The sequence below is a fragment of the Rhea americana genome, unplaced genomic scaffold, assembly GCF_003343005.1.
Source record: "Rhea americana isolate MKP2758 unplaced genomic scaffold, rheAme1 scaffold_77, whole genome shotgun sequence".
Lineage (NCBI taxonomy): Eukaryota > Metazoa > Chordata > Aves > Rheiformes > Rheidae > Rhea > Rhea americana.
The window spans coordinates 2,295,716-2,318,123 of NW_028186945.1; the positions used below are offsets into that span (position 1 = coordinate 2,295,716).

General features: G+C 37.0%; 1 protein-coding gene across 1 annotated transcript; it reads right to left on the reverse strand.

The window, feature by feature from the left end:
• Positions 1-719: 719 nt before the first annotated feature.
• Positions 720-22,146, reverse strand: TRIM23 (tripartite motif containing 23). Its single transcript, XM_085322441.1, has 11 exons — positions 22,006-22,146; positions 21,113-21,275; positions 14,536-14,657; positions 13,347-13,625; positions 12,597-12,779; positions 11,690-11,905; positions 10,537-10,671; positions 6,740-6,869; positions 6,513-6,623; positions 4,933-5,057; positions 720-4,593 (listed from the first exon to the last, which is right to left on the reverse strand). Exons 1-11 carry the CDS (start codon positions 22,111-22,113, stop codon positions 4,414-4,416), a joined length of 1,752 nt encoding a protein of 583 aa, XP_085178567.1. The 5' UTR covers positions 22,114-22,146; the 3' UTR covers positions 720-4,413.
• Positions 22,147-22,408: the final 262 nt, after the last annotated feature.

A 22,408-nucleotide genomic window follows, 5' to 3' on the forward strand; every position in this document is an offset into this window, starting at 1 on the left:
TTCAAACTTGTTTTTACCTGAAGTTTTACCGAACATTACTTCTACTAAAGTATCTATTCAGTTGAGGTCATTACCATCACTTATTTTAAACTGAGCTTGTCAGGTGTTCTGATGCAGTCTTCAAGGAAAGCTCAGCCAGCTTCAAGCTGTAGTGAACCTATGGCTAAATATGGTCCTGTACTATGTTGGGTAACTAAGTCTGCTCTAAATACAGTAATCTTAACTTTGACCATTGCAGTAGTGCAAGACTCCAAAGAGTTCACATTTGTGCTGATTTGATTTATAAAACCAAGCATTCCAATCACTTCAGGTCATTTTCATATGAGATGTTAAATAGAACTTGAAGTCCACTCATGATGGCCCACACACTATTTTTTTTTTTTTTTTTTTTTGCAGCAGAGATCCTTACGCTTTGTTACAATTCTGCACATGTAACTAAGAATCTTGATAGTACCTAACATCTGGAAGTAGCTCTGTAACAATTTTGGAAGTAAACCGTAAATAAAATGGTAAAAGTTAAGCTTAATTTCTTTGTAGGACTCATAAAAGGAGATCCTAGTTAGTTAATTTAACTATATGGATAACTTGTCAAACAAGTGGAAAAAAATTGTTGAAGGTTTCATGATCCTCAAGTTCAAGACATCCCATTTTTCCCCTCAACCAAAAGCAGCTGAATGTGGAGCTATAACATCCTAACTTTGCAAATAAAACTACACAAGTGGTTTAAAAGGTGTATTTCTCTATGCTCATTTTTTGTTCACATCAGCAGATAAGTACTTTAGCATTTATTGTTGCTTTCCAAACACAAAACAAAGGACTGGTAAAACAGCATTAGTAGTCTTAAACTATACTACTTTAGGAGAATATAATCCATTAGGCAATATTTTTCTTCTTACTATGCCATTATTTGCTGACTTTTGTATTAACTCAGTTGCAATGCTGAAGTAGTAAAAGGGACAGATTTTTTTTCTGTATTTAACCATATATATTTCTTCCAAGCTTATGAATGCCCAGACCACAGGTTTTTAGCTGATAACTAGTTACATGATTACTAATTACACTGATTCCTGCTGTAGAATTCAAGTTTGATCTAGAATGACTCTGGTACTTATTCCTGAAATGAGTTAMGAGTACAAACAGATTAGATTTCAAGTTTTCCATCTTTGCATAATGAAGCTGTTTACAGCTTCAGGAAGTAAAATAAGTCTAGCCAAATCATTGCAGTAGATGGTGGTGGTTTTAAATCTCATACCATTTCTTTGAAGGAAGATACTCATCAAATTAATTCCCTCAAAAGCTGCAATCATTAAGAAACTTATCTTCAGTAAAATAAAGGCTATCTTCAGGGATAAAATGTTTACAGTACGTTAAACATAACATTTCTACTCTTAAATTACTTCTAATAAAAAGGAGAAAATTCAGCAAATTTCTTTACTCTTTCAACAACAACAAAAAAATTTAAAACCTKTAATTTTTCTGGGCAGCTGAACTGCAGCAACTCAACTGTTTCCACTGAAAGAGCCATTTCTTTCCAAAGATTACTACATAACATCTACACCTATTCAAACAGATGAGAACAAAGACTATTCCAGAAGAAAACCCAAGTCCCACTCCATCCACAATAAATTTGAAGGTAACATACAGTAATGCCTTATCAAGTGATAAAGCATTATTTTTCAGTTAGGTTAGACTTACTATTTTTTACACCAGAAAGAAAGCCACAACACCACTACTGAATGCTGTATTTACTCAGGTTCACATTTAAATCAAAATCTTACGAAAATTTGTTCAGTCTTTCAACTAATCCATGTAGTTATAACGTTTGCGTAAGTTCTAGTTGAGGAAATATTCCAGTTACACATTGCATAAGTCAGTACACTAAAAACTAGAAGTTCAATAAAAATGGTGAAACAAGCTTAAATTTACAACCGAAACAGTTTATATATAATATTAACTTATAATACAAGTAAACCTCCATGTGTACCTGTTAACACAGAAGAGTTCACAAACGCAACATTTTTCACAGTTACTTGAAGTCATCTTAAATAAGTTCCACTTAAAAACACTTTAATGGTAGCATTCCACAYGTGTCACAAGCAATCCTTTTGCACTCAAAAATATACATGAGTGAGTATCTGTCTCCAAATGTACTGTTACAGAAAAAGCAAACTGGTCACCTTGAACATTTTAAAGTTCTAATTAGAACTACAGCTAATAGTTGGAGGCTTGTGCTTCCAAAGCTTGAGCCAACTAAAACAAAATTTCAGGTTCAGGATTTTAGAGAATGCATGTGTTTTCTGTTAGAAGTGTTCCAGCAAAGTAACTCTCACACTTAGCAGAATTTGTTCATATTTTATAAATAGAGCTRTAAAAGGACAGTCAGCTCTAACTAGATCTGGAACAGCTCTGCAGTACAGGCCAAGCAAATACTCAGGTCACAGCAGCCAGCTGTCTACTGTGCAAGAAGCTGCAGGCTGGGAAGGATGAACAATTTTCAGTTGGTGTGCAACAGCAAAGCAGTTGTAAACTATGTACAAAAGTTAAAGTGTTTTCCAAGGAAAGAGTAACCACTCCTTCTCTGCATCTGTACATGTCTGTAGGCATGTAAGCCTATTTCACAAACACCTACTTTAAAGCTTAGTTTTTTTTCCAGCAGCTCTTAATCTCAAGTCATTAATCTTGCTAAATTTGCAGCTGCACTTCACAAAAATGGTGCTAAACTTAAGTAAGAGAAAGCTATAAGCAACTATCATGAGAAAGGAGTAGTTACCACCACTGCTTCCTCTCAAAAAAGTGCAATTGTACTAAATTACTTGTTCATACATTCTTAGCTTTACCTAATGTATGTAGTGAGAAAACATCAGAAAATTGATACTACTACATTAGTCATAGCCACTGATGATGAGATGCATTTTCTCCTCCAGACAGGGCTCAGAGCCCTCACCAGATAAATAGGCTTTTCAGCATGGCAAAAAAAACAAGAAACAAGAACTCTGTGAAACAACACTGCTCACTTCTGCTGATTCTCCCTATTTATCTCTACCCTAGGAAGAAAAATGATATGTGATTTTGATCTATTGGCTATGCTAGTCGTAACTCCTCTACTGATGTGCAGTGGTGCATGGCATAGATTCTTCAACTGGCAAAGGCTGTGCAGAGAAAGAAGGGCCAGAAGATTCTATACTAGGTGTGCATACCAGACAGATAAATKAACTGTGTGCACAGCAAAAAAGGASACATCAGTAAGTCACTTCAACCTTCTTTAAATTTAAAGAAKGCTACATCCATATTTCATTGGTTTCTGAATGAATTACCTTTAAAAATAGAGATACTGCTGACAGTTCATGTAGAAGATATAGTAAGAATGAACACAATCTAAATACAGAAAGTTTACGTCACGTTTTAACATCTGCTGTTCTAAGTAAGAGTTATAATTAGTTGTATGCTGGTTTTACAACAGGTTATTTAATATTTTAAGGCTACTACCTTATTCTGGAAGCATGACCTCTACATAAAAGTACATAGCTTAACTGATGTTACACCACATTGCTTCTTTAGAAATTTTTTTAAGCTTCATTTGACTTCCTGAATCAAACTTAAATCTCTGATATCTGAAGACAGATGATGTCCTTAAGCATACACAAAACACCCCCACCTCAGTATCGCTATATTCTGTCCATAAATAATTTAGCATATGCCCACTTTTAACAACTCTTCCCTCACCACACCAAACGTGCACTAGGCAATGCCACAGCCCACCAGCACCGCGACACAGTTCCCCATGCTCAAYTCCTCCTCAATACATTATGCTCCTTTTTCTTCTGGTAACGAACAGGGAAGTTAATAAATAAGGTGTGGAGGGAAATGATGTTCTTCTCTTACAGCATATTCACATGTAATTTTCAATGCCAACTTCAGGTGAATGCATTTAAGATACTAAAAGTAGCACCATTTGTTTCTGACCAACAGCTAGAATTTACTATTCCAAATAGCTTGAGATGAACTTTTAGAATGGTTTCCTGGCRAAGTATTTCTAAATCACTCAAATTTTCTGATATCCACTAGCTACTGTGACCATGTCATGATTATCAGGTGAACTCCAAAGCACATACTTATCAGGGAAGAGTTGTAACAACCTAATTTTGCCAAAAAGAATTTCAAGGCACCCTTTTAACTAACCCATCACATTAAATGTATCAAATTTCAAAAACACAAACAGTTGCACAGATTTACTGAACCAATCAAACCTAGGATGAAAGGCTTATGTGTTTCTGTAACCACCAAGTGAAATAAAGTCCCCTCTTCAGACAGCAGACCCATCTACAACATCCTAAATCGTGCAAACAAAACAAAACAAAACAACAACAACAAAAAAAAAACTAACTACAATCTTAAACTGCAACTGCTGTGAAACTAAGCCACATCCAGGACACCAGCAGCCACAAGTTGTCTTGAAAGCCAGTCCAATCCTTCATAAAGTCCTGTACCACTTCTGGCATCACAACCCTGAATATACCAGCTCCGGCCGCAGCAGAGTTTGTGTAGACTCAGCAGTTCCGTGATTTCTTCTACTGAAAGTGCACCTGCTACATCCTGCAGCAGAACCAGATAGATAAACTCAGTTATTCTTTCGCAGTATGTTTGAGATATTTTAACTGATAGCTCAGATTGAGAATGACTGCAAGTCATACACACAATTTTCAAACTGAAGAGCCAGATCAAATTGTTAAGAATATTTTTTTTTTATCATAAAACAGAAATTGGTTGTTGAATCTTTATTTTACCAGCTTTAAACATAAGGAAAAACATCTACATTATATCCTTTCCACAGTCCTATATCTTGCCTATGCAAAGGGTTCAGAAAGTTTGAATTTTTTGCACAAACTAAAGACAAAGAAGTAACTGAGAGGAAAAAAAAAGAACCATACGTACCTGCTTATTGGCAAAGATCAACAGCAAGGCATCCCGCAATTCCTTCTCTGTTAATAATTTTGCAAGTTCGCTGTGTGCTTCGCTGACCCTATCTCTATGACTGCTATCAACAACAAACACCACCGCTAATAAAGAAAAAGAAGTTTTAGACACTCAAACATAAACACTGGATTGTGTTAGCTTCCAACAAATTTTTATTTCTAACACAGTTCTCTAAATGAAGTGTCTCAGCAGTGCACTTCAGGAGTATTGAGAAACGCCTTATGTGCCTATCACTTTCTAAAAACACTAGACTTCACTCTAAAAAGAAAAACACACTTAAGTTTTTGGCCTCATCTAACATAAGGGTTATGACACTTATGTCTAAAAACAGATTTACCTTGTGTAAATTAAATACATCAGTTTAAACCATTTCCTGATCCATTTATGCTCAGACTCCCACACAACTCTATTCTAATTTAACTGAACTGGCTGTAAAACCTATAAGCTTCAGCCAAATCAATACCCCTTCCTTACCATTCCCATACATACTTAGAGAGGACTACACAAGCCAGGGAAAATTATGGACTCCTATTAACAAAGTGTTTGACATAGCAGCATAGATTTTACTATCCATTATAGCAGGTAACAGAGATGCCAGAGAGACCACAGCTAGGGARGCAGAACTAGGGGACAGAATTTCAACTCATCAACTTTTACCATGTGTGTGCGGCAGGGAGGTGGAGATGAACCTTACTATAGGGATCTACCAACTCTTAGATCACTGTAAACTGTTTAGACAGTGCCTCAGGCTTACAATTCTTCAAGACAGGCATGATTCAGTGTTATTGATGTTTAAGAGGAAGTTTTAAGAGGTCAACAGAAACCCCAAATGCAATTTTTTAGAAGTATAAAAAGATGGTAAGATATAAGAGGTTAAAGTTTGCAGTGAAGGCTGAAATAACATGCAAAATGGAATACTTCAATTAAYGTCTGTCATTCTGAAGTATTCTACATAATTCTCAATGAATGCATGAAGAATTCCTTTCTAAATTGGAAAACAACTATGGAACATGTATAGGAGCAAGCAAAAATTTTCAAGTTAACATCATTCAGAACTATGTATTCATAAGAAAGTAATTTTATTAGTAAACTACTCTATGACAAGATATTATACTACAGTACCAAGTCAGAAGTTTGTGAAAGTTTTAAGTCGCCAACCAAGGACTTCTAAATGCTGAGTATTTTCATTTCAAGTGCTATTTAAAGTTTATACTTGACAAGTATTATCACTACAGGAATTTCTGGAACATTGCACCTTGTCTGCTGTCAGCTAAAACCAGTTTAATAGAGATTCTAATTTTGTTTGGCTCCGTGAACTGTCTGATGGATTTACAGAATGCACCTTTATTCATCAGACACTACAACCACCTGCATTAGAATCTCAGACCATGAATCTAGCAGCTGTATGCTACTTTATAACAACTTTCTAGAGTTATGATTTCTAACAATAATAATAGTTTTAGATAAGTTAGCACTGTATTTTGTTTATCTTGTATTTTAAGATGAGCCAAAAAGATTTAAAGTTGTATTAATCTTACCTTGTGTATTGAGGTAATAATGCTTCCACAAGGGCCTCAATTTGTGCTTTCCTCCTACATCCCAAATAGTAAACTTCAGATTCTTATATTCTACCGTTTCAACATTAAAACCTAAGATAAAAATATTCAAGTTTTATAGTCTTATTCTCTATGAACATAAAATTATCAAATTCTACAGATAAAACAAATGCACAGAAAATCATTACATTTAATTCATTGCTACTGACCTATTGTTGGAATTGGCTGCATGAATTCATCTTGCTTTAACTTGAACAAAATAGTGGTTTTGCCAGCTCCATCCAGTCCTAAAGTGACAACCCGAATCTCCATTTTTGGTCCAATATGCACCCTGTTGTCCTGGAATAAACAAAATACACAAAATGAGAGCAAGTTTAGGAAACTCAATGCATATTAATATGCTTATGATCACTATTTGTAAAGTGATTAAATGGATGGATTCCAAAGGTAGAAGGCACTATCACCTGCCAATCATCACCTGCAATAGTATAAGCCATAATATGCAATAATTTCTGTAGCAAATCTGTAACTTCTACTGAAGTTATTTAATATCTTTTACAAAAACATCCACTCTCATGCTAGCATGTCTGTACTTAATTTCAAATTCTTCTGTCATTCTTGTCCTAAATCCTATGACAAGCTATTCACAGCAATTAGTGAGGACTCCCTGACCAGAGGATTCCCTGCTGGCTTTCAAGCTTTTCCACTAAGTTTTGTTGCACTATTAACACCTATATAATTATTCTTTAGCAGGAAGCTCCATAGCTATGCCTCTTCACCTCAACCCACTACCAATCCTTTAGCACATTACAGATCAAGAGGCATTACTAATATATAGCAAAGAATAAACCATAAGACAAGCAGTATAAACATGTGTGTCCTAGAAATGTATCTTTCAAGTACTTAGATGTTTTCATGATGAAGCAGGGTTGAAACCAAAACCCTGCAGCATTACATGTGTTTTCTTGCAAGATCTGGAGGTTCCAGGTGCCACTGTGCTAGGCAACACAAAAACTGTTTACCCTCTACAGCTTTTTATTCCTTCTTGTGCTTGAAATGCTATTTCTTGAGTACAAAATACAAATTCTCCTAGTTTGAGACCAACGCGCACCAGTTTGACTGTACATCTAAACATCCACATTACGTGACTTGAGACACAAATACAGGAACCATTTAYACAGCTAGAGCTATGCCATCAGGATCTGATTTGCAACTCCACTCTCCCCTCTAACACAGACCAAGTAGTAAACTGCTAGAATAATCAATACAGCTTAACTCAGTGTCCTTAGCTATTGCAATATCCAAAGGCATTCCTTGTAAGAAGACTCTGAGAAGTTGTAAGACATGGAGGAAAATTAAAGGGATGCAAGTATAACAGTGCAAAAACAAGTAACATCAAGATTATAGTAAGATTGGTGTTGGTAAGCAGTGTCCAAAATACTAGCTTGAACAGTGAGGAAATCAGCCCTCTTTTCTGTCTCAGGTATAGTTTTCTTATCATTAACCTCCTGCCCAGTACACACAGACAACTATTTGTTAATCATGGATACAACATCCTGAAGTCACTACTCATTACAAACTATACCAAGAATTTGACCAGGACACAATAGCAGTATCTCTCTCCAAACAAAGATCACAGTCCTAGATGAGGAGCCGTTTCTTTGCCGACAAGCTAAGTATATGAAGCAATCTCAACCTTATTTGGTAGAAGTTTTCATAAATGCATGTATAAAGAAGCATCTATGGGAAATAGTTATCTTAACATTTGGAAAAAAAAAAAAAAGATTTTATACTAATATATTCCTTGAAAGCCTTTAGTGTATTTTCCTGGAAATGTCTCCAAATAATTTATTCATTCCTTTCAGTGCTTTAAGCGTGGCATTTCCCTTCATGGTTTAGAAGAGGGAAATAGCACTATTTATGGTTTTCAGGCAATCAGTGAAACACTGTGGCTAAAACCCATTCACTTTGAACAGCAGACAGGATTTTTCTTTCTCAACCTTAAACCTGTAACTCCACAACGTTCACTGGATATAGAATTCTCATGTTCCTCTGATCTGGTACTGTTTGAAATACTTTTCCTTTTTTATGGTGGATGCAGCCTTTAGCACATTAAGAGATCCTGAGAGAGACCTTTCAACAGAGCAAGAGATCAGTTCTTGATCTGAAGATAAATCCCTTTTCACTGCTGCCCAAAATCTGATCTTATTCCCAGACACAGACCCTTCAGGTACGACAAGCCTCACTGCATACCCCGAACAATGGGCACAAGCATGACAGCGTCCTGAAAGACCACTGTGAAAAAAAAAAAAAAAAAAAAGAGAGAGAGCTTTAAGTTTCACATCAAAAGTAAGGGAACACAAAAAAGTAACAAAATAGACTGAAGCTGTTATTTCCACTCTGCTTTTTCATGACTACCGCTATTTTTGTGAAAAATGACATTTGCTTTGGCACTTTTGAAACTTTGRATCTAGGCTTCACATGACTTGGTGAGCATCCCAATCTATCACAGGAGAGAACAACAAATGCCCCATTTCTTTCCCAAGAATGCTGAAACGTGGAAAGACCTTTGAAGACAGAGTTCCCTGAGCTAGAATTTCATATTTCCTAGTGTAGCCAAGCTGGCTGCAACCATTCTCTTTCCAAATGCTCAGAAATTCCTGATCAAGGTTTTCTGAGTCAGATTAACAGCTCTTAGTGAGGGAAGGCAAAATACAGCGAGTGCGAGCGCGATATATAGGTTGAGCACAAGAGAGGGAGGGCACTCAACATGCTAGTCTCAGTCCTGTGAAACAGCACAGATGTGTAATTAGTCTTCTGCAAAAGCTATACATGCTGCTTCACATATGCAACATCACTTAGATTTAACCAAAGGTTTGCAGACAGAGGTCTCCTCCACCCAGTTATCTCTTGCCTCTGCCAAATGCAGGAAAGAAGGGGTAGAGATGAAAATGTCACATTTATAGATTTGTTAGCTGAAAGTTTCACCTTCATACCTGAGGTAGATAAATTACACAGAAACTGAAACATATTGACATTCCAAACAAGATATTTGTCAGAAATTGAATTTCTGATACSTACTGCTGGAACATGTGTATTGCTAAAGTAAACTGCATGTTGAAATACAAGATGTAGGTACTTCTAAGAACATTAATAACTACCCTGAGAACAATAACTAAGAACAGCAATTAATGACGAATCTGGAGGAAAAGCTGCACAATGGAAAACACACACCAATTCTGAATTACCTACTTTGTTGCAGAACCAATGGAAACAAAACATTAAAACTATTTTTACTAGAAGGACACAGCATGAAATCTCTTGGAGAGCCATACAGAACACGGATGCTGAGAGCAATGCTAATTAATATTAGAACAGAAACCATATGAAAGTATCTATTTCCTATAGGAAAAACTTCAACAGCAGTAGTTAAATCCTCAGTTTCGCCACAGTAACAATAGACCCTATCCTTCCTTCCCTCAATCAGAATGAAAGAATGCAAATGAATATACAAATATCTTGATTATGAACTGAAACACATTGGTATTTTTGTTTTTATAACAGGTGTGCAACATTCAAGAAATATGCATTCAGCAAAAGTGATTGCTGTCCTCATTTTCCACACATCTTTGTCTTTTTTGTAAGTGGCAGGTTCCTGATCTGAATGCACAACAAAAGGGATGTTTCCAAAGAAAAGTGTTCTTAAAATCCATGACAACTACGTTGAATATTTAGAAGAAAGCAGCTATATTGCAAAGCTACTGATGTAGCTAATATTAAATGAATGCTTATTTCTCACACTAACTCCAACAGAGTTATTTTGGTGTTCAAATGCCAGATGGCACTCATCATAYGGTACGACACTTTGGCTGTAACTGATGCTGAACTCTGTATGTTTGCTTCAACAAATATGGCATGTTAAAGAGGTATATTGTTCTTGCTTTCTTTTAAAAGACATGTAGAACTTCATAAAATGATAGTTGTGTTTTCACAAGATTAGGAATACCTTTGTAAAAGTAACAGGTATGCTAGCATCCAGCTGTATGTGATCTGCAAGCTCTGTAAATTGCTGCTGCTGTTTTTGTAGTGTCTCTAGTAGCCTTGTAATTTCCTGTTTGGCCAACACTACTCTGCAGTCATCCTAAACAGACAAAAAACAAAAGCACCCCCTCCCATCAGTAACTTACTTAATACAACCAAAACAAGTATGATGGCAAGAAATAAATCATTTTTAGTATTTTTGTTAAAGCAAATTAACATTTAAAAAAAACGCTACTTAAATCACAAATGCAATTCTTCCTTAATACTAGCAAATATTTAAAAGTTCAGCCATTTTTTAAGTTATTCTTTGACCTCTCTTAGTTCTCTAGGAATAAGTATTTATTTTATTACTCTGTAGTATAATTTATATATTCATATCATTCATAAATCATTTTAGCAGCTAGACTACAACAGCACTTTGCAACATACAGCAACATGCTTAACACAAAAGGAAGAATAATACTTAGCACTAATGATGGGAATGTCAAGTAGTGACAGTTAAATGTACATTTAACAAAGTAGCTAGACACCAAACAAATTTAAAAGATACTTATAATACATTATTAATTTGTCACATTCAATTTACTGTTTGCTGCATGTGCAATTTACTTTCTGCTGTCAAACTAAATGCATAATGGTTCAATTTGGTACTATTAAATAGGCACCTTCTTCGCATGTTTAATAAACAATTGAACTACCAGACTGTGAGGTCTGCAGAAAGTTATTTAGCACAGTATTCTTTATCAGCTTCACCAAACAACTATCTTCAAACATTTATACTGGAAATCGCATCGGTAAAATCCTTCCCATAAATAATGCAAGTTTTTTGCTTCAGTTTTCTCTCTCTTCCCACTCACTCCATAAATAATTAGACATTACTCCAAGGTACACAATCATGCTGCAGCCACAGCATTTCCAGGAATGGAAGGATGTGATGTTGTTGTACTTGTTATGTCATCCATTTATAATGAACACTTTATGCTGTATCATTATTATTTTAACATTGTGAAAGGAAAAAAAAAGAATACAGAGCACCATCCATTTTTTTTCCAGTTTACAGGCTAAACTTAGCTTACAGCTCCCCATATCCTGCCCCATGTTACAGCTTGCCAGCCTACCTGCTGTAAAGTCTTTTCACAATGAAGGCAAGCTGTTGAAACCTGTGACAACAGGATGGTCATGTCTTCTTGCTGTTGTCTAAGCCAAATCAACTTCTCTCTCACATGAGCGTCAACAACACTAAGAGCCATTTCCTCCTGACGACAAAGGGTTTCGTGAAGATCAGAAAAATAGGCTCGGACACATGAGCGCGCATTCTCTGCAGTCCCTGGTACCTACAACATWACAGTCATGAGATCAAGAGGAAATTTGATTAAAGACAATAGCTGATCCCAGAAGTACAATATTCTGCATTATATTCCAACTTCTAACTTTTATTCGCATCTGGCTGGCTAGCTCACATTTCAAGTTTCAGTTGCACARAGTGTCTTATCAGCCCTGAGACCAAGATCCTCCAAGAAGTTACTCCAAGCAGCACTTCGGATAAACAAGTAGCTTAGTCATATATACAAATGAGCGAGTGTACACACACTTTACAGAAAATTACTACTAACAAAGACCAAAAAAAGCTCAGTAATGTCAATTTGTCCTCAGGTACTGTGACAATCTGTCATGATACTTCAATATTATATTTGCAATTATACAACTCCCTATTGTATATCTGTTTCCACATCGACAAAAAACACTGCGGTGGTCTAGAAATTCCCCTTCCATCTGCTGTCTTAAGCCTCAATATCGAGAAGTGCAAAGTATGTTCAAATTACACTGATTCCATAATAACAATTTAAGGCTTTTGTCTTACAGAAGGTGTGTAATTCCCAAAGAACRTCCTTAAAATTAGATATATTGTAATCATGTTATAATTTACTGCTCCAAAAAGTCTTCATTTATTACAACCTTAAAGAAAAACAAAACACAAGCTACAAAAACAAATACACAATGCTTGTGGGAAAGAAAAAAGCATACATGTTCTGTATGGGCCATTCCAACTCCATCTTCAACTATTTGTTCTCCTCCTTCTATTTGCTGAACAATTCCAACTAATTTTCTGGAATAATCCGAGATCTCCTCTGTGAAAGTTCTTATACAGTGGGCCATGTCTAAAATGGATGCACGAATCTGATTTGCTTCCGGYTCCAAGACTGAATGCTGTTAAATGAAAGTAAGATAAAGTTCAAGCATAAATATATGTAGTAAGATAGGATGATCAAGGAAGATGTTTAAGGGGAGAGAAAGGCAAGGGAAAATTTAAACACTATTTTAAAATTAAATTTCAACATAGTCTAATTTGTGCATTTAAGGTAGCAATCCATCAATTACACAAGCAAATAAGCAAGTTTCCATAATCACATCTAAAAAAACCAAAGAAGTGGTTGGAGTGTACTAGGTTGGCCAAATTTAGTATTTGCCTGATGAATAACAATTATCAGAACTGGTGACACAACACAGTGAGGTTCAGCACCATATCAGAAAAAGGGCCTTTGGGTCTTAACATACAAATAACCATACTGTGGTCTTAGAAAGAATTTTCTCATGTATTTTTACCATAGCAGTTATTTAAAATGAAGAGGGGAATGAAYAGCATGAAGTTACTTCCATAAAGATGTATCAAACATCTTCTCCCTCCTTCCTGATAATCCTCTGCATTTAAATTGGATAAGTATCATTTATGTCAGCTACCTCGCAGCACAACAATAAACAGATCTTTAACAGTACCTTATGACCTTGATGCTTCCCATATTCTTTGCAGACACAGCACATGAGGGGACTGGCCTGACAGCCCTCTTCTAAACAAACAAACTCAATAGCATGCACTTGGTGCTGGGAGCACATGGTCTTCTCGTGAGGCTTATCAGCAAGYGGTACACGCCTGTGTTTCGCTAGTGTCTTGGTAGAGTGAGTAAGCTGGGAACAGTCTGCACACAGGTGAGTGGCACAGACTGTGCAATAAACAGATGCAACRTGGGCTTCGTCTTCATCACAACGGATGATACACTAACAACAACAAAAAGAAACTGAAGTGGTTATTATCCAATTTCAATATACTAGGAAAAGTCAGAAAAGTTATCACCAATATAAACCTAAAAAGCACTTTTCTTAAARAGTTACATGCTAATAAATATTTAGGATACTTCCAAAGCTTGCTTTTAAATTTTCAGATTCCTAAAAAAATAAAAATCTGTTTGCTTTACAGTAAACTCAATGGATTGTTCTAGAGATTCCACAAATCCAAACTTCTACTGAAGTCTTAAAGGTTTGAAAGCTAAAAATAATTCAGGCTCCAGACACTACCTTAATTCACGCACTATAGAAAAAATAATCAAAGTTACAGACAGACAAAACATCCATAGACAAATATGCCCTTAAGACAACCATCTGCTCCTAGAATGGCAATCCATGATACTTCTTGCATAGCAGTTAATACTGAGATGATTAAAGCAGTCAGTTTTAATAAAGAAGCACTTCCTACCACATGACATAGTCATATCAAATGACTACAGAAAAGCAACACTTGAGAAAGAATTGCTTTCAAATGTTTAGGAAGAACTTTCAAGAAGCTTTAGAAACTCTAAARTTACTACAGCTAAAACATTCAAATGAGTAACACCTTTTAGAAAAGTTTAAAAGCCTAAAAAAGGGGAAAAAGCATATACATTCTGGATTTTTCTATTCTGTTTTAGTCACCAGATATCAGAATTTCACAGAATTCAATAATGAAGCAAGTAATTAAAATGTTAAACACTTGAGATGAAAATAAAACATCTCATTAATAACATAACTTTACATTTAATATGGAACTGGCTTTCATTTTTGTTCAGTTAAAACAGTTTTCCCATCTTAAACATACATTTTAAGCAAAGTAATCAACTTTTTCTTTCTTTTTTTTTTTTTTTTTAACTAATACCTCTCCAGATAGATCAATAGCTTCTTCTGATGTCCCACACTGTCCAGCAGGTCCATTCTGCAGTCGTTCCAACAGTTCCAACAAAGCAAAGTTCTTCTTCAAGCCCCAGACACCAGAATCTCCTATTTTTAAGGAAAAAATAGATTAAAGAGGAGGAGAACAAAGATTCCAARTAGATACTGTCATGAGAAGCTCCATAAACCACAGGTAAGATTCTGACAATCTAATACTAAAGAGAGAAAACTGAAGCRAGATATAACTATCATTCTCTCTATGGAAATTTACACTACCTTTCCATCCTCTTCTTTCYACCATGGAACTATTTAATATTTACACAGGCTTCTCCTACTAAAGGGCTTAAAAAGAAATTATAAAATAATCTGCAACATCTTGTTAGAGACTGAATAGAATATGCAAAATATGTATGTCAATCTAATATACTTCCCAAACCTATCTATGGCACAGTGCACATTTCTACTGTGCCAACAGAAGCTGTGAAGAATTCATACTGACAAACTTTGCTTTCCCTTAATCACAAGGGGCAAAGCCTATTGCAGATCCCAGCCTAGTTAAAACCTGAATAAAACTTAAAATAATATTCAGAAAGGGGGACCCATATACCATACCACTGCATATAGCAAAAAGAATATATATATATATATATATATATAAAATAATAATAATAATAAAAATCTCATACTCCTTAGAGGAGAGCAGTAGTTCATATCTATTCCTGCATCAGCCTCATTTTGTAGAGGTTAACTTACTCATGCCAGTGATTACTACTAAATGCTATGGACATAGGTTGCTTAGCATATGTACAAGAATACTAATGATTGCTTTTCCAGAATATCATCCCTTGATTTTTTTTTTCCCCAAAATCAGTTACCATAAATTTAAAGACTCTGCTGCAGGCTAAAGGTGCCTCAAAGATAATTTATCTTTGAGCAATGGTTCAATAGTTTTTAATTATTATCTTAGTGTCTGTACAGAAAATATCTAGGACCTTCCTCTGTGTTTTATAAAAGAGTGGGACATGCTTGCTCTCTACATATTTTATATATAATTAGTATGTTGATCAGATATTCTTCAAACAAGACAAGWCTGCCCTCTTCAAGGATAGATCATGTTCTCCTGAATTTACAAGATCTAGAGAGTTATATTGGATTAACTGCAATAGACTGACTACCACTGCAAAGTCACAACTAACTAGTTTTGGAAATAAAGAATAATAAATTATAGCTGCATAATCTGAGAATATGGAAAATGTGTTTTTATGAAGCTTAGTGTCAAATTCACCATGAGTTTCCAGAATGAGTGTCACACTTAGTTCAAAGACAGGTCGACTTTTTAAGTTGTTGACTGTCTAGACAACACCCCCTATCTCTGCATATTTTGGAAACAGTTAAAGCCCTAATTAATAGCAGTAAGGCAATTCATATACAAAATCAACACATGCCAATCTAGGTACAGGATGTAATYACTTGTTAATGACTCCTAATTTGCCAAGGACACGTAACAAAAATGCATATGCTCTTCCTCCAGCCTCACCAGCTGATCAACTCAAAAGACTTTTTGCTATTGCCGTAGGGATTTTATTATGACCAATTCACCAAAATTCATAAGAACAGGGATATAMAAACCAATTACACTAGATCTCCAAGCATGCTATTTTTCTATCAGTTATCACAATTAACCCATAAATGCCTATGATTTGTTGTAACGTTATTCTCCATGGCTCTTGAAAACCTCATCTGAGAGGACAAGCTCAAGAAATTAATTATATCCAAAATCACTCATATATTCCAGTTAATTCCAATGGAATTTATTATTTATTATTCCAATCTTCATCTAAATACTTGGATAAAGCATTTCTTTTGTGCACTGAAAGGAAGACCAGGCACAAAGGACAAAGAGATAAATGAAATGCAGAATTGAGGTAAGACACTTCAGTTGTTACCTTACCCATCCTGTACAGATCACCTTTCTTCAGTGCCAAAATCTGTCAAACTGAAGGATTTTGATACACTGCAGACAGTGAAAGTGCTGTCCCAAAGGAAAAGTTAGGCACTATTTACTATGAGTAGCAGGCAGTTAAGAGAACCAGAAAATCCAGAAGTACCCACTTTTTCCATCTCAAATATTCATGTTTCATTAATCCTCAGTCTGGCACATACAGCAAGATGACCTTCAGCATTGTCATGGTTCTAAGGAAAGGCTCTTCAGCTCCCACAGGAGTTTGGCTTTGCAGCACAGAGTCATTCCGCTAAAAAAGGTCTTTGTATAATTACACAGATACTCTTCAGATATATTCACTACTTAAAAGGTAAGCTTTTGAACCAATTTGAACCATGCTAGTTCTTCTCCTGGTCCATGCTCAGCATGAAGAGACAGTCAAGCCAGGCAAGTCGAAGCAAAACTGATTTACAGAAATTTAACCAGCGAAAAGATATGTTCATAGCTATTCTGTGTTTATTTTACAGTTCTTAACTTAAAGCTGTCAGGAAAAACACAGTTACACTAGTTTTACATTCTTTCTTTATTATATACACAGAGATTTCATAATACATGTTACAGATCACCTGCGCATTATCAATTTTGGGCACAGATGGAAAAATAGGCAAAGCTTACATGTATACTTCTCACTCATTGTTCTTCTAAAATACAATTTATAACAGTAAGCACCATTTGATACATGCATTGTCACATAGGTCATGTCTTATTTCACTAGCATCTACCATAAAGTTTATGTATTTGAAAAACAGCCACRTTGCTTCTTTTCACACCAAAAGCATTATAAAATTGCATCTTCAAAACAMACACTTTCAATCAGCTGACCAAGTATCTGTTTTATATTAAAAAATACTGAAGGATAAAGGGCATAAATATATTTGTTTAATCTCTGTAGACTTTGGTTCAAATTCTGCTTAGGTCGCAAGTATGAATCTAGTGATCTCATCCTTGTGCCTAGGATGAATGTTTATGAAAACCACTACACAATCTGACTGTGAATAAGGCACAAATAAGCAGGAATGTGACATGAATAGCCAGGAATAAGATAACRACAAACCTATGTGAAGATATTAAGATCAACTCCAGTCAGCAATATATTATTTTTGAAAGCATGAAAGCTTGTTTGGGAAAAGATTACAAATAACAAAAAACAAAAGGCACAGCTTGTATCCAAAAGGAGAGAGAACAAAGTTAGAGTGAACACCTTCTTGCACAATGTTTTGACACTAGCACTCTCAAAAGAGCACATTAGATATAAGCAATATGAATGAGATGTGTTCCACAAAGGATGCCAAAACTTGCAGATGCCAGTTGAACAAGTTCTAACGATATTAGCCAGATAGAGAGTATTTTCAGCTTTGTAATGTGATGCTGACAGTGGTGAGGGAGTATCACTGCCCTGCACTCTTAGGGGTGCCCTAGAAGAGCTGCTCTGATAAAGCAAAAAGCCTGAGTTTCCAAAGCTGCTACATGTAGCATGTTCTTCTCCATGTACTCCTGGCCTACCTGTTTTGAAAGAAGCTRGCCCCCTGCAGGAAGGGCAGAAGGGTAACCTGGTAGTAAGATGTGATTCATCCTCTTCTCCCAAATCACAATACTTCAAGGAAAGATTTACAAGAGGAATTTATTCATCTAAAGAGATTTTATAGAAATTCCCAAATTACACTAGGACAACATCATACAGAATTTAAGGCTTTGAAAGTTTGAAAATTCCCAACTCAAAAAAGTTTTCCCATTACATCTYTTTCACTAAAGAATACTAATCTAGTTGAAAATAACCATTAGATAGCTCACATACCTTCAACATGTACATAACCATTTAAAACTTTCCATCAGAACATTAGTCACAAACAACTTCACTGAAGAACTCAAATTTATGTTTAGTCTACTCTGCAAAGTAAAAATGCTTGGAGAGGCTTTAGTCCTACCTATCCATTAGGAAATATTTTCTCTCAAAGCAAAATTTTATGACCTATTAGAATTTTTTTGCTAAACAAGTTAACATTGTCAAATTTCACTTGCAGGTCCCATATTTCCAGAAGTCCTGAGAGAGGAAGTATTTATTTGCCCTGCCTTCCCAGTTGTATGTATAGAAGAAACAGGTCAGCAAATTTAAAGCAAGTGCCCATTTAGAAGGGAAAAAAGACAGCTTTCACATAGGTACCCCTTTTGGAAAGTTCCCAAGCCTCTGAAAAGTTGGATGCATATAGTATTAAGTGATTTAATRGTAAGACCAAAGAAAAAGAAGCAAATTTACATGTTGAATTTTATAGGTTAAGTGATCAACTAGAAGTAGCCTACAAAACAGTCTGCTGTTATTGCTTAAGGAATTTTGTCCAACCCAGGTAGCTTTATGCCATGATTATACAGCTTTTCTTTCTGTTGAAACAGAAAGATGTTTGACAGAACACTCTCTTGACAGTAATCCTATAATCTTGATTTAGATACTAAACAGCTGCCTGAGACCACCTCATTGAAAAATGGAACAGCAATTGCAAGAATGGAGGAAATGGAACTCTTTCCCTCACGTGCCGACATTCAAATGTGGTGAACGGAAGAAGCCTTGTAAAAAGCCTCAGAGTTGCCATGCCTTCCACCCAGCTTCATTCCTAAGCCAAACAGAGTTACAATCTCAGCAGACTTAAACAGCAGCAACTATTAGGTGACAACAAGATAACAAATACACAGACTTAAACCACAAGGGGCCATAACAAGACATACTCACAGAACACCCCATTTTTACATGCTGGAAACAACACTGTTTAAGACACTTCTTACATGGACCTGGTGAGACTTGCAGCGACTATGACCCTCTCTTGGCCCAAATGACCAAGCAAAACACTTTTCTTCACAAAAGCATTTTTACCATCAAGCTATTTTGCTAGTTTTCCACTTAACAGTTCTTTTGAGCAACTAGTTCTAGAATGTAGGTCTAGAATGAGACACAAAAAGCTGAAGCTTTTCTCCTCCACTCCTTATCAGGCCTTACCCTAGTTTAACAACGTTCTACCTTATTTTCCCATCAGAAGCACCTCAGTTTAAGATAAAGAAATTTTTGATGTTTAGATAAAGCTCTGATTTTACTAAACCTGTAAGTCATAAAAAGTGACTATAGTATACTTTCAGATAGCTAGTGTAAAAGAATGCACAATAAAAAAAATATGAAATGAGAAGTTCCCTACTACGGTAAAAAAAATGTCTGCTTTTATTTAGTAAGGTATAAGCAATGGCCCTAAATAGAAAAGTTGCACAACAGCAGCAGGATTGAGCCCTCCTAAAAGTACATTTCAAGAAATCTCTTGCAGCTGTACAATCACAACTAAAATGTAAAACAACTGTTACTTTTCTGGCCACCTTTTTCAATCAGCAGTCATTCATTTGACACTCACTCTCCCCCCCCCCCCACAAATGCTCTTTTTATACAAGACCAATACTTCTTTTTCCGACTTCAGTTTCCATGAAAGCATGCTAGTGACTATCCTATTCCTATTCTCATCCTATTCTTCATCTACACTTTAACAGATTCTTTTCTACACAAAGCAAAYGCTTATTCAAGCTAATCTGGTATTTGAACACTTCTTCCACAGATTACTGCATTAGAAATTTCCCTGTGAGAACTCTTCCAATGTTTTTTTTTTCTCCTGTGCTACTCAAAGCTAGTGCAACCAGTTCTGTTAACAACTTCTCCTTGGTACAAATTCTTCTGATAAGTGTTTTCTCTGTAACCATATGTCGAATATGCAATTTCTTTTCTGAAGGAATTACAAGCATGTGCCATCTGTTGCCTAGAAAACCTCCCACCCATGGATAAAAGCTATGTATTATGCTTTCATATATTCTCTGGAGACTCTTCCACTGTAACAAAAGTCCTGTTGATAGCTTGCCACATTCAGTSAGTTATTTCATACGCAGACGTATTTTACAACATAAAAACAGGTTAATTATTATCATTGGCTCCTCCRTTTCTAAAAAGTCATCATTACTCCCTTAACTGCTTAGCATTTAGGGCAACAGGAAGCCAAAAGCCATTCAGGAACCCTAACTTAAAATAGACTAGTGACTTTGTAAATACAAATTTACAAGACTTTAAGGCGTAAAGCTTGCAGGCCCAGGTTCCAGGAAGAAATAAAAACTTTTAACTTTAAGATGCTATTTTACTAACATTTAGCAGTGTTATGAACTTCTCTGAAATAAATGAACATTCCATTTATTAGTTCCTTTCCAAAATATTAGTTATTAGTGAAATGTAACATTAAAAAGGACTATTGCACAAAACCAACTCATTTAGCATACCTGTATTATTGGCTCCTGTGCACTATGCACCTATACCATCCACAATTCATTTCCCCTTTTTTCTGCCTTCTCCTTTTTCATGATTTTGAGCAAAAACAAAGGCATGAATTATAAATGTTCTGATAGCATACAATGTAACAACACAGTCTGCTAGCCCATAGAAATGAATAAATTTTTACATGTTTTTCCTATAACTTTAAAGTCTATGTATCCTTTGCTGATTTATTTATTTATTTATTTATTTATGAGTTTTGGAATTATATTCTCTTACCTAGTTCAGTAACTTGTCGATCAAAAGGACAACGAACTGCTCTACCATGAAGGGGAAGCCGGGTAAGACAGTCATGGCAAACAGTATGGCCACACAGAAGCAGCCGGGGAACTTTGTCACCTTGCAAAGAAAATACGTCTTCACAGACTCCACACTCAAGAACCTATAATTAATAAGAGACTGTATTTGTTTCCAAGCTCACAAAAAACCCAAACTTCATATAAAAAGCCATGTAACACCATACAACACCATGTAACATATTTTATGAAAATTCCTGCAATCACAGCACACAGGTGCTCAGTTTTTTGTATACATAACTACTGATCCATTAAACAACCGGAACAAAATAGAAGAGAACAGAACAGTTCAACTCTTTGGACTACCTCCTGACTAGCATTAGTTTTTGCCCACTTCAGTTAACACATAGCCACGCAAACAGTTTATGAGGCAAGCGGCACAAATGGGTAAGTAGCAACGTCCCAAAAAGAAACAAAGGGAAAGACCCTTCTGAAGCAGACAGGCAGCTAGGGGAAACAGTTTCTTTTCACAGCTGACCTACACAAAAAGGTCAGTCGCACCAAACTGGCCATTTATGAGGCTGCAAACCCTGCAGCAAGGTGGCAGGAACACCCGGACGCATTAAGGTAGAAACAGGGCTGTTTGGCGTTTACGGAACCGCCACCCGCAGGGCAGCTGTGCCAGGGCGCAGCCCCGCCCGCCAGCTGCCCGGGAGCCTCGCGGGGCCCCGGCGCTGCTCCCGGGAGCCGGCCGCCCCCTCCGCCGCGGGGCCCGCTCACGGCAGGGCCCCGCCATCGCCTCAGGGAGCGGCCACGGAGCCCCTTAGCTCTCCCCTCTCTCGGCACCGGGGAGGAGAGGGCGCCAGCCCTCCTCACCTTCACGGCAGCGCCAACCGCCCCCCGGCCGCTGCCACCGGGCCCCCGGCCGGCGTCCAGCACAGCGCCAGCGCCAGCGCCGACCTTGTTTACACCTAGCGCCGCCATCTTGGRGAGGGCGGGGCCACGCCGCGGCCGGCAGGAAGGGGCCGGCGGGGCCCGCCCCGCCCCCCAGGCTCCGCCCCGGCCGTGGCAGGGCGCATGCGCACCACGCTCCAGGTCTGCGCCCTCTCCGGGGCCTCGTGTCAGAGAACTACCGTTACCATCGTGCCGCGCGGCACAACCCCCGCCCCCGCCCGTGGCTGCTCGACACTGCATATCCCAGCATGCATTGCGACCGCCCGGCCGGTTTCCTAGGAGAGCCCCGTCGCGACGGGCGGCGGGCAATGCATTCTGGGGACAG